The following is a 15,270-nucleotide window of genomic DNA, read 5'->3' as shown; positions in this document are numbered from 1 at the left end:
TAAAATGGAACATGTGGATTCGTCTGTCAGTAATGGAAGCATTTTCATCATCCATCTGCTCAGATTTGTTGCCATCTATAGAAGAAGCCCTGAAGTCAAGACCGCATTGCTGCTTCATCTCACTGCAGGGACATAGTAAATTCACAGTTAAAAAGATAAGCTTGTAGTGCTTCTTCAGTTTTCAACTAGGATACAGTATTATAATTTTAAATCAGCACAGGGGAAATATGTTCCTCTTCTTCTCTGTTTTTTCCCTCCCTTAACCTCTTTATGTTTTCCATCTGTATTGTGTTGTTCTAATGATAATTCATTGTTGCATTACTGTGTTCGGCAGAAAATGTTCTGTTGTTTTCAATCATTCATTGTGTGTCATTGCCCCTTCTTCCTTCTTTGTCCATTTCACTGAAAACCAGAACAGCTGATTCTGGAGAAACATCTGCAGTTTTACATTTGGGAAGAAGACATTATTTACAAAGAAACTGATACATGATTCTGTTATTTCTGCATGCATTATACCAACTCACCAACGCAAACACATCAGAGTTTACAAATGAACTTTTCAACATGAGCGACAGCCATTGCTTTGTTCTGCACAATCTTTTTCTCAGAAACACTGGTGGATGCTGATAATGGAGGGTACAGCAATCGTTGTCACTCTTGTTCCATTACTCATTTGCTATGTTTTCATGTTTTTCCCTCCCATCACAATCTCTTTGTTCAATATGTCTTCCTGTCTTCTTTTCCTGCCCCGATAGTGCTATTTCTGGTCTCTATCTTTGTCACTTTGCTGCCGAATGACAAAAGTTACAAAACACTTTACCACTCACTGACTGTCACTTTGACGTTTTTGGTATGGTGTTTACTCAAAGTACTGTCTGAAACTGTTTGAGGAAAAAAAAGGAAAACATCATGATCTGGGATCTGTATTTCTTTTACAGTCTTTGTCATTTCTTTACAGAGGACCTCCGCGATTAGTCACACTGACCACCCGCATGCCCAAATTTCTGACCTTTAAACAATCAAAAGTAACTTAAGAACGTAAAGGTTTTAGCATTTTTGTATTAAATTTAATATTGATGATAAAGATAATATTTTACATTGGACATATACTTTTGAAAAATAGTGCAAGATAAAAAAATACAACAAATATTCAAAAGAGAGTGAGTAGAAGGAAAAGCCTAATAGTTTCTCACCCCCATTCCTGCCTAGATCAATTCTATTACCTCACCCAGTGCACCCACAATCTTTTTCCTCACTAATGCTACGTACACACTGGGCATGGGATGCAGGTTCAACCACCTTCATGATCCCTTTTTAAACAATTTCTGTGTTTCCATGTTTTCCGTGTTTTAAAAAAGAACACTACCCATACACTTCTACCAAATCCAAGTCCCTGATTGTTCAAAGTCCAACTGGTTTAACTTTCAATGTGCATTCAGTGGCCGAACATTTTTTACACAGAGCCCAAAATTGACTTAAAAACATATTTACCTACGCGTGAATGCGAGTTTGAACGTAGAAGCCCAAAACATGCATATGTACGTTTACATAGAATGTTTTACTGTTAGTTGTCACTGAAATGCGAGATCAAATGTTTCTGAGCCCGATGTGAATGTAGCATAAAAAGTACACATACAGCTTCAAATAACCATATACGCACATATAACTTCACATATAGATAAAGATACACATAGAAACAAACACATGGAAATACACGACTCACGACTTGTCATGTTTAAATACTCATTTGGTTCCATTTAAATCTTATTCCTCAACACACCCATGTGCATCCAGATAAAATTCAAATTAATATTCATAAATATTTACCAATATATCAGTTTATTTATGTTTATGTACACAGCCATCAATAATCATATTTATATATTTGTTCTTAAACAGCTTTATATTTAGACATATCGATGGACAAAGCCCATCGAGACGACTGTTCCAAAAAATGGAATTATAAGTGAACTGAATTGAAGAGATTGTTCTCTGAACCGGTTCTATTCTATATACTAGGGGTGTAACGATACACATAGTTGAACCGAACTGTTTCGGTTCTCCAGTTTCGGTTCGGTTCACTTCTGTAACGTTTTGGTACTTTTTTCTTTTTTATCCCACATATGCATTGTACAGACCCAGCTGCTTTGTCACTCATTGCAGGGAATCGAGAGCCGAGCCGCCAGTTAACTAGCTGCGTTGACTGTCCTTGCCCCTTACTCCACCCGTGTGGAGTAGGGGGCACCTACTTATGCTCTCTTGTGTGGGAACACTTCGGCTTTGTTGTCAGCAACCATGAAGGGAAAAGACAATTGGATAAGTCCAATGCTGTGTGCTGACATTGGTACACAAAGGTAGAGTATGCCACAGTTAACACATCTAATCTGTTAACGAATTTAAAACAGCATCACCCGGCTGTAACAATCGGGTCTACAAGAAAAAAAAAGTGCAAGTTAAAAGGATTTTTTCAGGCCAGTGTTAAGTATCCAAAGTTTTTGGTACCTGGCAGCTAATAGTTTTTCTTATTTTAAAAAGCAGATCACCTACATTGGTCAATTTTATTTATTGTTATGTGAAAACAATAAATGCATTTTGCAAGTAATTTTTTTCTGCCTTAGTTTTTTGTACCGAAAAAACACCAAAAATAGACAGACAGACAGACAGACAGACAGACAGACAGACAGACAGACAGACAGACAGACAGACAGACAGACAGACAGACAGACAGACAAAGAGAGACGTACGGATGGACAGACAGATAGATAGATAAAAACTCTATTAATCTCCCAAGGGAGAAATTCAGGTGTCCGGCATCAAAACACACACAAACTCACACAAATAACATTTAATAACTATAATAATATACTCACTATAATAATATAGTTCATAAAATAGCAATTCATATAAGGCAGATTTGTTAGCAGTACCGAGCACTATGGAATTCTGAACCGAACCGAATAGAGATCGGTACACCCCTACTATATACTGTAATATTGTGTGTAGTATATACTTACCTCTATGTCAAAAAGTCAGGCTTCAAGATTAATCTTTTGCCACTTCACATGTAAAACAAGCTTTTTTTGCTTATTCAGATTTGGAGTTACAATAATGTATGACTGCTTGATCTGGTAGATGTAAATGCCTTATTGGACCTCCAACCAGATGTGCGCTTGGCTGTTCCTCTTGAATTTAGTTGGGGAAGAGCGGAACAAAAATACAATGAGGTCTCAGTGCAGTTCCTACCTCATTATCAGCTGCCATTAAACATGCAGCTGTCTGAACTCAAAACTCGTACCTCTAATTTTCAGCAGAGATGTTGACCTCTTTGTTGACTGCTGTGTGTAATTACCCTGCAGGACCGTTGCACCACCTTTCCGAGCCCCCACCCTCATCACATTTCCCACATGATGCACCATTTTTACCTGAGTAATACTCTCACTCTCCTACATGCAGTCACTTTCTCCAGACGGTGAGCCACAATCAATAGTGTGTTAATTAGCCTTTAGACCGACTCTGAAAGCTGTCACTGCATACTCTCACACATTTAGGACATTTAACTCTAGACTGAGTCCTCATTATTTAACGGGAAACAAAGGAAAGGTGTCACAAAAATGATTGCTTCTCTAAACGATATGTTCTGTTTATGGAAATGTATGTTACTGTTTGCAGGAGATATTTTAAGTTGGAATGAATATTAATAAGATTTGAAATTACAGTTGTTCTCTTTTGAACTGCTGAATGCTGGAAAGCTTTGACTTGTTGTTACGATTGGCTCTGGACTCTAACAAATGAGAAGGGAAACGAAAGCCCTCAAAGTACTTTTAATATACTTAAACAACCCAAAAAACAAAGCATGAAGATGTGGTGTTGCATGTGTGTCTGGGAATGAAGTGTATGTTTGTAAAATGGGGGAAACAAAAAGATCCAAACAGATGAGCGCTGCCGGGAAGTAGCTGAGGACCCCAGAGCTGCAGTGGAGAATCTGGCTGTAGCAGGAAAACCAGAGGATGAGTCCTCCTATAGAGGTGGATCTTTTACATCCGTCCCCTGGTTTCCAAACACCTGCACCTGTGCAGGAGGAGGAGAAATGGGGCAGACACCAGGAACACAGCCATATCGCCAGGGCTGTAACACTCGTAAAATAAATGTTACGAAAGAAAGTATGTAAGAGAAATGAAAATGTTCACTTATAATGTAAACTGCAGTTACATGCCCCGGGACTGATGCTTATTACTCACCGTGCATTGTAAAAACTGAGTTTTTTCAACCAGCAATGTCTGCATAAACCTGACCTTCATTAGCTTATGTTAATGCAAGAATCTCTGTTTCTCCAGCTCAGGAGCCATCCCTCCAGACCTGAGAGTTTAACTCCTTTTGGGCCTCATTATTTTTGGAAAGAACTACAAACGTGACACAAATGTCCTCTATTACTAGATAGATACTTTTTGACATATAAATTAAATTATTAAACAAAAAAGGTAATAAAAAGCCAACAAAGTTTTCTTGGTAACATGAAGACTTTAATTTATTGGGAAAGTATTAGGAAAAAAAACATGTACCGCTATTATCAGATCAATAAAAATGACAGTCATTTCTGAAATATTCCTGAAAACCATGTTTGGGGAGGGTGTCAGTGAGTGACCATGTGAGACTGTGGCACTTAAGTATCTCTACTTCAGTTTAAAATTCCACATTGGTTGAATTGTCACTTGCTATTAAGAACACTGGCCTATATTTCCCCTCTTCCAGCCAAGCATCATCAAGTGGATCCTTCTCTGATCCTGTTTGTTCTTTGTGCATGACATAACTTTTTCAGCTGTCAGTAGTTAGCAAAAGGAGAGTGAGAAAAAGTCTGGAGAACAGTCCCTGAAGGTGGACAGAAATTTTTTCTGAGGTCAGCTCTTAGTAGTAAAGCTATTACCATAATCAATTGGTACACTAAGAGCTTCTCAACCACATCAAATGGGATTTTCTAAAACTATTTGCATACAATCTCTGCAAAAACAGAATGCTGGTTTGATGCTAACACTGCAAAGCATGTGTCAGTTCAGTTTTAGATAACTAGTGAAAACGAAACATCAGAAATGTGTTATGACATCTGTTTAACTGCTTATTGATACAGCTGACTTATCAACCAATTACATAAAAGTAGCTCAATGCATTCATGGGTTGTTGATATGATCACAATGACATAGTGAAGTTAAACTGGGCATGATAATGAGAAAGTAAGGAGACAAATGTAACCTTAAATATGGTTTTTAACTGTGATGGTCTGGTTTAAATGGCCATCTCCTTTTGATCACACCTCTCAACCAGCATTGCAGGAATGCTTTACCCTTCTTTCTATTTATTACTCTTACAATTTAAATTTCTGGCAGGTAGGATTATAAAGAAGAGAGCTGGATGAAAAGGAATACATTTATATAAAAGACTGATGAAGCATGAAAGCAAGAAATGAAAATCTCTTGGAAAAAAGTAATGAATTCACCAAAAAGAAGAGAAAAATGAAAGAAAACAGAGAGGTCTTGCCAGCAGGCCAAGAATGCAGAGTGAATAGGGATTTTGGACTTTGAAAGACTTGAGGATTTTAAAGCACATTTCTCCACACAGAACAGAAATACATTTTAAAAAGTTTCTGTTACATATTCATTAATTAAAGCTCACTGTAAACTACTAAATTTAAATAATGGGAACAAAAACAAATAACAAGTAGTTATATTCAAAAATACAAACTACTGTGGTTTTGATCAGAGGAACAAATACATCTGTTCTTTTCATTTGGCCCTTAAGGCTCTGAAGGTCAAGTATCCACATCAATTTAGCCAATCACAATCAAGAAATTGTAGTTCTTAGAAAGTGCTTGGGGTGGCATATTATTGATTTTATGACAGGAGCCTGCGGACTGGTGGAAATTTGAAAGAGAGCTGTTTTACTTCGAAGCCCATCGAGACGACTGTTGTTGTGATTTTGGGCTATACAAATAAAATTGAATTGAATTGAATTGAATTTTGCCCACAGGCCGGACTTTGGACATGCTTGCTACAGCCTTAATACAATTCAACAGCCATCAACCTCTAGGCTCACATCAACAATACAAAGTCAGCTTCAGTAAAGTCAAACCTCATAATGTTCTCAAAACCATCATTGATACCAGGCTATGATTTAAAGTAGTTAACCAAAAAACACTTGTCCGTTCTCCTGCTGGGAAACTGTGTGTCCTTGGATTCTTGCAACCCTCAATTCTGTCCAGAAGTGTGACTGCATTTAACATGGAAGTGTGGTTAAACTGACAACTCCAGGGTCTATGGTGACCCCGTAAAAGGAGGCATTTGTCCTTGACACTGTTAGGACTATGTGGTGCTCTGGTCTTTTGTTTTATTCAAGACATTTAAAGGGGAAACTTTCTTTGAAGGAATGAAAAATAATTTATATGTATATTTTTTCAACAGATGTGTTATATATGAAGTGTAACGCAGTGTTTTGACTAGAAATTAGACAAATATACCTGGTGCGAAGCAGTTGGATAAAGACCATCTCACCTTTGCTCATAACTTGACTTTGAATATTTTTTTTTCTTTTATCCATTGCTCTCCATTCAATCACAAAATGTTTGACTTAACCTAAGACTTCTTCAGAATTGTTACACAGAAGAGTGTTCATGAACAAGAAAAATTACACATGTCGGCACACATTCCAGGGAAAAACAAGCATCGAGACTCACAAAGGCACAATGCAGATGCAAAACATGGCGTGTCCCTGCTGTTAACACCATCTTGTGTTTGACATTGGCTTTATTCATATGCTAATCCACCTCCATTTTACCGCCTGTGTAATTGATGGGGTGAAACAGGCTATTAGATATTGGACCAGTGGAAACGGAGCAGAATAGACATTGGGATTTCAGACATAAACACTTAATCTGCATAAAATGAAGCAACATTGTCCTGACAGAGTGAACTGGAACTTAAATTACAGAGGAGGCAGTCCATTTACTCTTTGTTTCGTTTATTGCTTGATAACATTTGGTGTGCCAAGTTGTGGGCTGAAGAAATGTGGCGTTAGATGCTGTACAATCATTATCCCGTTGGGTTTTGTGTTTATTAGCTCAGTGTCTGAGGTGGCCAGCCAGCCCGCTGCTGTTTTAATTGGTGTGGCAGAGTGCCAAACGATGAATGACTGGATGGAGAGACTCACCGTCTCTGAGTCAATGGCAGCCATCTGCTAGTGCCACAGGCAGGGTTTGCCCTCACATTTTCTTACTCTGCCACTTTCTATAGCACTTCATTACAAAAGCAGCTTCATGGACAAACTGGTACTTCCAACCTTTACACCAGCTGTTAAACTGTTAAATACATAAACAGAAGCAAAACTACTAAACGGTTTGTTATTAAATTACTTATCTTATTAACAAATAAGACTTAAAATTAATGCATTAAAAAAAAACAAGCTGAGGAAGCTTGCTCAGCCTTCTTGTTGCAGTAAACAAAGATGGGAAGAATGTGTGGTCATGTGATCCATTGGATTCTGTTTTTGAGCTTCCTGGATGTCACCATCTTGGCAGAGGTAGACTTTACCAAACTCTGGTATTTCGAAAAAGCTGCAAACATCTGAAAAACATCTTCAGCTGTTTCTACATTTTGGTTTCAACCTTTTTAAGTGGCAGCCATGTTACATCCTTTTCTATCTTGGCGCGGCCTCCAATCACTTGTTGATTCCCTTCTCATTGCCTCCAGTCTGTAATTTTGAGCACTTTACAAGGCCCTAAAAATAATTGCTTTCACACATGCTCCATTTCTAAATTTAAACTTTTTTTAAAATGTGCAATTCCTGTGGAGAAAAAATTTGATTATGTCTACGCCAGGATTTAGATTTTGAAATTTTATAAGAAGGTTATTTCCTTAGACCGCACCTTCCATTGCATGTGATAGATAAACTCCGATGGCATAACGAAGTCTGCTTGTCAACGTTATAATAATAATAATAATAATAATAATGCATACTACATGCTACATAGCTGGTAAATTATTGAAACCTTGAAACACACACTATTATGTGAGTACATTTTGATATCTTTTAAAACATTTGTGTAACCTGTAATGTTGACAGTTAAAGGTAGGGTTGATTAGAAGAAGGTTCTTCTTCTGACAGAAAATGAATATCTTTATTTTCACCATGAGTAGACCTGCTGCATGTGCTCAGTCTAACTTGTGTGTATTGTTTTTGTGCTCACAGCTTCTGGGTTTTGTCTACGCCTGCTACGTCGTCAGCGCAATGACCGAGGAGGAGGACAGCTGTGAGTAACATCTCAACAGACATGCTCACATTCCCTAAAAGACACTTTAGAGATAAGAGTGAATCACACCCAGATCCTCTTAACAGAAACAAAAATCTATGAGCCGAGAAGAAGGGAGCTACATCGTTCTTCACATCCCTCTTATCCCATCACACCTCACCTTTTTCTCCTGTCTCCCAGCTGAACCCGTTCACTTTTTTATCTTTAATGCCATCGGATCTGTGTGTTCCCTCTCATCAACTCTTTCAACCCATTCTCTTTTTTTTCTCTTTAACATATGAAGTAATTATTTCATCTCTTCTCCTCACGTTCTGTGATCCTTAAACCTCCATGAATGCAATCAGACTTTTGCTTTACACCATTTTCTTCTGTTGTATTAACACTCCAGCTGCATGTTTCTTAGCTTCTTTTGAATTTTAATGTTTTTACACTCCATGACCATACCTCCACTGTCCTCTTGTTCAGAACCAATTCTCTTTCAGAGCTCTACTTTGATTTTCCTGTTTGTTAGCAGCTCTCCCTGCAGGCTGTGGTTGGTCTGTTTTAGTCCTTTTAGCATGGAGTCGGGTAAGGGGGGCAAGGCTTTACCTTCCTTCTTGCCCTGTCATGCATTAACAGTCTGAGGGTGTTGGAAGATTGTGGGAAAAGACAGCAGAGGAAACTGCAAAATGAGTCATGTGAGGGACAGAGAAACCTCAGGCAGACACTTGTGAAACATAACAGAGCTGCTGTGAGCTTATGGGCAAGAGCAAGAGTCCTCCAGGAGGTCAGCGTTTGATCGCAGGAGTCAGTTGTCATAATAAATATGTGATTAGAGTTTCACCGGTTAAGCTGTGCTCCTTTTCCTGCATGCGTGAGAGGGAGTACTTTTTAAAGAGCATCTATAAGAAAATCTGTCTAGCTGGTGTAGTTAGAGTCTGAAAGCTTCACTTTAAGTCAAGACAAGGAAAACATACACTCACGGTCACTTTACTAGGTCCGCCTTGCTAGTACCTGGTTGGACTCCGTTTTGCTTTTAGAACTGCTGTGATCTTTTGTATCATAGATTTCACAAGGTACTGTAAACATTCCTCAGAGAGTTTGGTCCATATTGACATGATAGCATCACATAGTTGCTGCAGATTTGCCAGCTGCACATCCAAAAGGTGCTCTATTGGGTTGAGATTTGGTAACTGTAGAGGTCAATTGAGTACAGTAACCATGCTCATTTGGTACTAAGGGGCCCAAAGTGTGTCAACATTATATCCCCCACACCATTACACCACCACCAGTAGCCTGAACTGTTGATACAAGAGGATGGATCAATGCTTTCATGTTGTAGACACTAAATTGTAAGCCTACCATCCGAATGTTGCAGCAGAAATGGAGCCTCAGGCCAGTCTTCTATAGCCCCATTTTGGTGAGCCTGTGTGAATTATAGCCTCAGTTTCCTGTTCGTAACTGACAGGTGTTGTAGCTGCTGTAGCTACAGCACCTGTAACTCATCTGCTTCAAGGTTGGACATGTTTTGCGTTCAGAGGTGCTCTTCTGCAGACTTCTGTTGCCTTTCTGTAACATTTCTATCAGCTGGATCCAGTCTGGCCATTCTCTGATCTCTGGCATTAACAAGACATTTCTGCCCACAGAACTGCCGCATTGTATACTTTGTGTTTATCGGACCATTCTCTGTAAACTCTAGAAATGGTTGTGCATGAAAATCCTAGTAGATCAGCAACTTCTGAAATCCAGCCCGTCTGGCACCAGCAACCATGTTCAAAGTCACTTCAATCACCTTTCTTCCAAATTCTGACGCTCGGTTTAAATTGCAGCAAATTGTCTTAACCATGTCTACATGCCTGAATGCATTAAGTTGCTGCCGTGTGATTGGCTGATTAGAAATTTGCATAAAGGAGTGTTGGACAGGTGTGCCTGATAAAGTGGCCAGTCTTTGCAGTTTTTAGAAGTTTTCTTTTTTTGCTTTCTTTTTGTATTACAAAGGTTTTTGCATCACTTTGATGGTCACCTTATGGGTTTATCCTTCACCTTTAATGTTCACAAATCAGCCACCAGTAAAGCAACACCATGTTAGTCGTCTGGAGAAAGACAATCCCATCCACAATGTTTTTCTTATCCTCATTTCTACTTCGTAAACAAAAATACCAACAACCATTTGATTGGGATTTCTTTTAATTATCCGCCTCTCATAAAATCAACAAAAATAAAGGAAAACAACACACGGTGTGGTTAGTATTGGTTTTAATTATCCTGCAATTCCTTCTCTGATCCGGGGAGAGCTAGCTCTTTGTTATTATAATCAGGCCTGGCTGCTGGTGCACACATATTTGTATCCATCCAGACACAGGTGCAACAACGTGCACACACACACAATCACACTCAGCACAAAGACAAGCCTGGGCCTTTTTCTCCTCTCATTTGATGTGTACATTAAAGCAAATCCCTAAACTGAGCTCCTCGTCTGCCTCAGCCTGTCTTTAAACAGCTTTCTTGTTTGCCTCATCTTTTAAACGCCTGAATATATGAGGATATAGTTTTAGTGCATTTAAAAGGAAATCCTGTCCGTGTCTATCAGTGTTTTTGTTCTATTCCTCCCAAATGTAAACGAGGTGTGTTGGTGAAAAGTTAGAGGCATCCTGCCACTTGTTTCATCAGCCTCATTAAGCACCTTGCTGGTCAATAACTTTCACAGCTGGTTCCAACCCAGTGAGTGAGGAGAGGTGAAAGTGATGCCTCAGAAAGAGCTGAAAGATGGAAAAAGAAAATAGAAAAAACAATGGATGAATGGTTTCATCACAGTAAAAAACGAGAATACAAGACTTGATCATTTGAATGCTTAACACTTCAACGGCTCGCTCAGCCATTTTTAAAAATATTTTTTAAAATATTGATTGTTTGCTCCTGCCCCAGGTGGAGGAGCTTAAATACCCTGGGGTCTTGTTCACGAGTGGGGGAAGGAACATGAGATCGACAGGCGGATTGGTGCGGCATCCACTGTTATGCGGTCGCTATACCGGTCCATGGTGGTGAAGAGAGAGCTGAGCCAAAAAGCAAAGCTCTTAATTTACCGGTCAATCTTCGCTCAAATCCTCATCTATGGTCATCAGCTCTGGGTCATGACTGAAAGAACGAAGTCCTGAATATAAGCGGCTGAAATGTGCTTCCTCCGAAGGGTGGCTGGGGACTTCCCAAGAGAGAGGGTGAGAAGCTCAGTCATCCGCGGAAAGTTCTGAGTAGAGCCGCTGCTCCTCCACATCGAGAGGAGCCAGCATGTGGCTCAGGAGGTGGCTCAGGCATGTGGTTCGGATGGCCCCTGGACGCCACCATGGGGAAGTCTTCCAGATATATTTCACTGGGGGGGGCCTGGGGAAGATCCAGGACACACTGGAGAGACTACGTCTCTTAGCTGGCCTAGGAACGCTTCTGGGTTCCCCCAGAGGAGCTGGAAGAAGTGGCTGGGGAGAGGGAAGCATCTTTGCTTAGACTGCTGCACCTGCAACCCGGTCGCGGATGAGCAGAAGAAAATGGATGGATGGATGATTGCATTTATTAGTCACTTGAAGCAATGAGCAATAGAAAAAACTTTCTAAAAACTTTTTTTCATTGTTTTTTATCATTGCTTGACCATAAAACAAGAGTTAACCATCATGGAAATCTCCATAGAGAATGTTGAATTGGATTTGAGGTTTTTTTTTAAGAATAGAATGTGTTTTTCAGAGTAAGTAATGTTTTTTCATTGTTTAGCCAATTATACTCAGGAGCAATTTATCATGTGGAAAATACGCTGAATATAATGTCAAGAGACATCCCATCACCTTTATGTTGTTAATAGTAACATTTCAGACACTAATATTTAATTCTCAAAACATGTTGTGTGCATGTTAGGCATTCATTTATTCCACGTGTTCATCATTATTTCAACAAAAAATTCCTGAGATATTTCTGCACTTGCAAAAAATGTGTACTTATCGTGGAACAACAGAACAAAAAAGCGTTTCCACATGTCTGTGTGTGGCCTCTTCGTCTCTCTTCAGTCTATGCGCACTCATTCATACCTGTACTTGTCTTTGTGTCTGTTTAGATGGCTATGGCCGACTCCCCGTTTGAGAGTAGAATTTAGTGTGCGTTTGTGTGCATGAGTTTGTCATGCAGTTATCAGCAGCAGGCAGACTCACCGACAAAGTGAGTGGTGGGGAAAATCCTCTTTGCAAAGTAGGTCATGGAATTAGCTTGCTATAGCACCAGGATAAGCTCACTTTAGCTTGTCAGCTAATTATGCTGCTGTCCTCGATGCTGAGTCACATCTGTGGAAAATCCTCCACAGCTGTTGGATGGACGGATGAATCAAGTTAGGAAGAAAAAGATGGTCAGGTCAATCTTGAACTGTACAGGAGTGATAGGCAAAGGCTATAGTGTGAATTGTTAGAATAGAATAAACTTTATTGATCCCACAAAGAGGAAATTATCTTTTTACCATAGCTCTATTAAGAACAGCAGATATAAAATAAATAACACAAAAAATACACTTTAAAAATGAATAACAATTATTATTTTCCGGTGTCAATGAGGTGTTGTAGAGTCTAATAGCTGACAGGAAGAAAAGATCTGTGAAAGCACTCCTTTCTGCAGAGAGGTGTTTCAGTATCTGACTGAAGAAGCTCCTTGGTGCATCAACGGTGTCTTGCAGGGGATGAAGGGGATCATCCATGATGGATCTTAGTTTCCGTAGCATCCCCCTCTCACCCACTACAGTCACAGACTCTAAGGGACATCCCAAAACAGAGCTGGGTTTCTGCATCAGTTTTTCAGTCCTCTTCCTGGTTTCATTAGAGTGTCCGCCCCCTCAAGCAGCTGACTCCGTAGAAGAGGGCAGAGGCAACATCTTAAAAACTCTTTAAGAGTCCTACAAGCTCCAGTCTCTTCATGCTCTCCTTCAATCTCAACTTGCTTCTCCGGCGGTATTTTGCTGTTGCCAAGTGACAACAGCTGACCGTGTGAACGATGCCCCTGCAGAGAACCCGCACTGAAAAACAAATCAACTTTTTAGATGTTTATAGAAGTTATTGAGTTCATACTTGACCTCAAGAAGAGGCAAATCTAGAAATATTTGAGCTTTTTTATCTGATATTCTTACCCTACTTGCGGGGAAAACAATCTCAAAAGTATTTCATGAATGAAACTGAACCTATTTCCACTCAAATAAAAAAGTTGGTCAGCAAACTGAAATCATGACATTAAAGAATTATAGTATAATTAAAATAAATGTCCATGTTCGTGTTTATCAGCAATACATGAAAGGGTGTTTCTAGTTGAGGCTTTTGCAGAAACTACAATAGATGGTGTGAAGAGCAGTAAAAGTATGAATTACATGATTTATTGGAAATATTGAGCGCCAAACAAAAGTTAAATCTTCTCCAAATAGCCCTAAAAACTTTAATGTTGCATGTCTAAAGGAGATGCATCGAGTGGGAGTTGATTCTTAAAAACTAACTTCTGCTGTTCTGCTATAGTCCTCTTCTTACTGTGACAAGGAATTTTTCATGGCAGTTTTGGGAAATTTTAACTTTTCTTAGCAAGAGATCTGCTCAAAACTGCATCATGTCAAATTATTCATAATTCAACTTTTTTAAATGTTTGCTACACTGCTGCTGTTTTGAGACATTACAGCACTCAAACGTTGTGCTGACTGCACCCCTGTAACTCATCCAATGTTCACTTAGTGCACGAGTCATCTATCTCAGTACCTAACATGGATGTAAAGCTGGACAGAGGTGGAACAAAGTTTCACACTTCATCACAATGGAAGAATTCCCACAGCACAACACAGCAGGAAAATGTGGAGGTTTTTCTGGAGCATAATTAAAAATAAAATTCAATACCAGAAATGCTTGTGCATTTTCAAAATGAAGCTGCATTTGTTGACTCAAAATTAGAAAGAAAAAGCAATCCGCCAAAACGTTTTTTCTTTTTCTTCTTCAACATTCCTTAATCTGTCACTTATTTAAAATGATTTTAAAAAAACGGTGTTTGACATTTCATTTTCAAAAGGTTCTCTAGTAAATGTGTAGCAAAATTCAGTTAGAAATATCTAATTTGATCATTCTTTATCATCACGCATTCTGTGACATATTTAAAGCGAAAATGCAAAGAGGGGATTGCATTTTCATTTTCAAATTCACCCTGCAAAAAGTGTAGCAAAACTCAATCCCAGTGCGCATTTCAAGGGGGAGGCGGGGCGATGACGTCAGTGCAGTCTTTGCCCTCCCGGCAGTGTTGCTGGATTGGGAGGTTTTGGTTCTAAATTTGTGGGTAAAAATGGCTTTAGGGGAGTAGGCATAATTTAGGTGATTTCAGGGTCGGTTTGGCAGTTCTTATTTTCTCATGAAGATATATTACTGGACTGTGTGGATGTTGGAGTTCTGCGAAGATTCTATGTACAGGAGCTCCATGAACGCACCAGGCCGAGTGTGGGAGGAGCTACCAGCTAACCAGCTAATGTTTTTAGCCGGTAGCTAAAACATTAGCTACACAGCGTCACTCATTATCTCACTCACTATCTGTGTCACTCACTATCTCACTTATAATGCATGGAAGACACAGAGATTATTGAGAGATCAGCTTTATTTGTTTTAAAGAGTTCTACTTCCACATTCATTGTAATCATGTTTCCATGTTCTAGTTCATCCCAGAGAAGTCTCTGCTTCAGCTTCCAGGCATGTCGGCCACTGCGGTTTTCCATCTCCCTCTCTGACCGAGTTTGAAAGCTTGCTGTTCTGCATTAACCCGAGAGGGAAAAAATTAAAACCAGATTTATAATTATTGTTTCGATAAAAATAGCATAAGATTCAGGTTTAGGATCAGGCTAATACCTGCCAACAACAACATTTAGCTTGTGATGCATTTAAAGTCCGTACTGTGGACATAATGCCACAATGTGCATCTTGGCTGTAAATATGTGGGAAAAACTTCAGCTTTTATTTTGT

The 15,270-nt window shown here is 39.3% G+C and overlaps 1 protein-coding gene across 4 annotated transcripts in view; it reads left to right on the top strand.

The window, feature by feature from the left end:
* Window positions 1-15,270, top strand: part of nkain4 (sodium/potassium transporting ATPase interacting 4) — a 51,386-nt gene that overhangs the window by 30,220 nt on the left and 5,896 nt on the right. For all 4 annotated transcript variants that reach the window (XM_078950548.1, XM_078950547.1, XM_023956674.2 and 1 more), the window contains exon 5: window positions 8,233-8,293. In XM_078950548.1, coding sequence (XP_078806674.1) covers window positions 8,233-8,293 — 61 coding nt within the window. The remainder of the gene's footprint in view (window positions 1-8,232; window positions 8,294-15,270) is intronic.

The sequence above is a fragment of the Oryzias latipes genome, chromosome 7 (genome assembly GCF_053564925.1).
Source record: "Oryzias latipes strain Hd-rR chromosome 7, Olatipes_Hd-rR_3.1".
Lineage (NCBI taxonomy): Eukaryota > Metazoa > Chordata > Actinopteri > Beloniformes > Adrianichthyidae > Oryzias > Oryzias latipes.
This window is presented reverse-complemented; position numbering and strand designations above follow the sequence as displayed.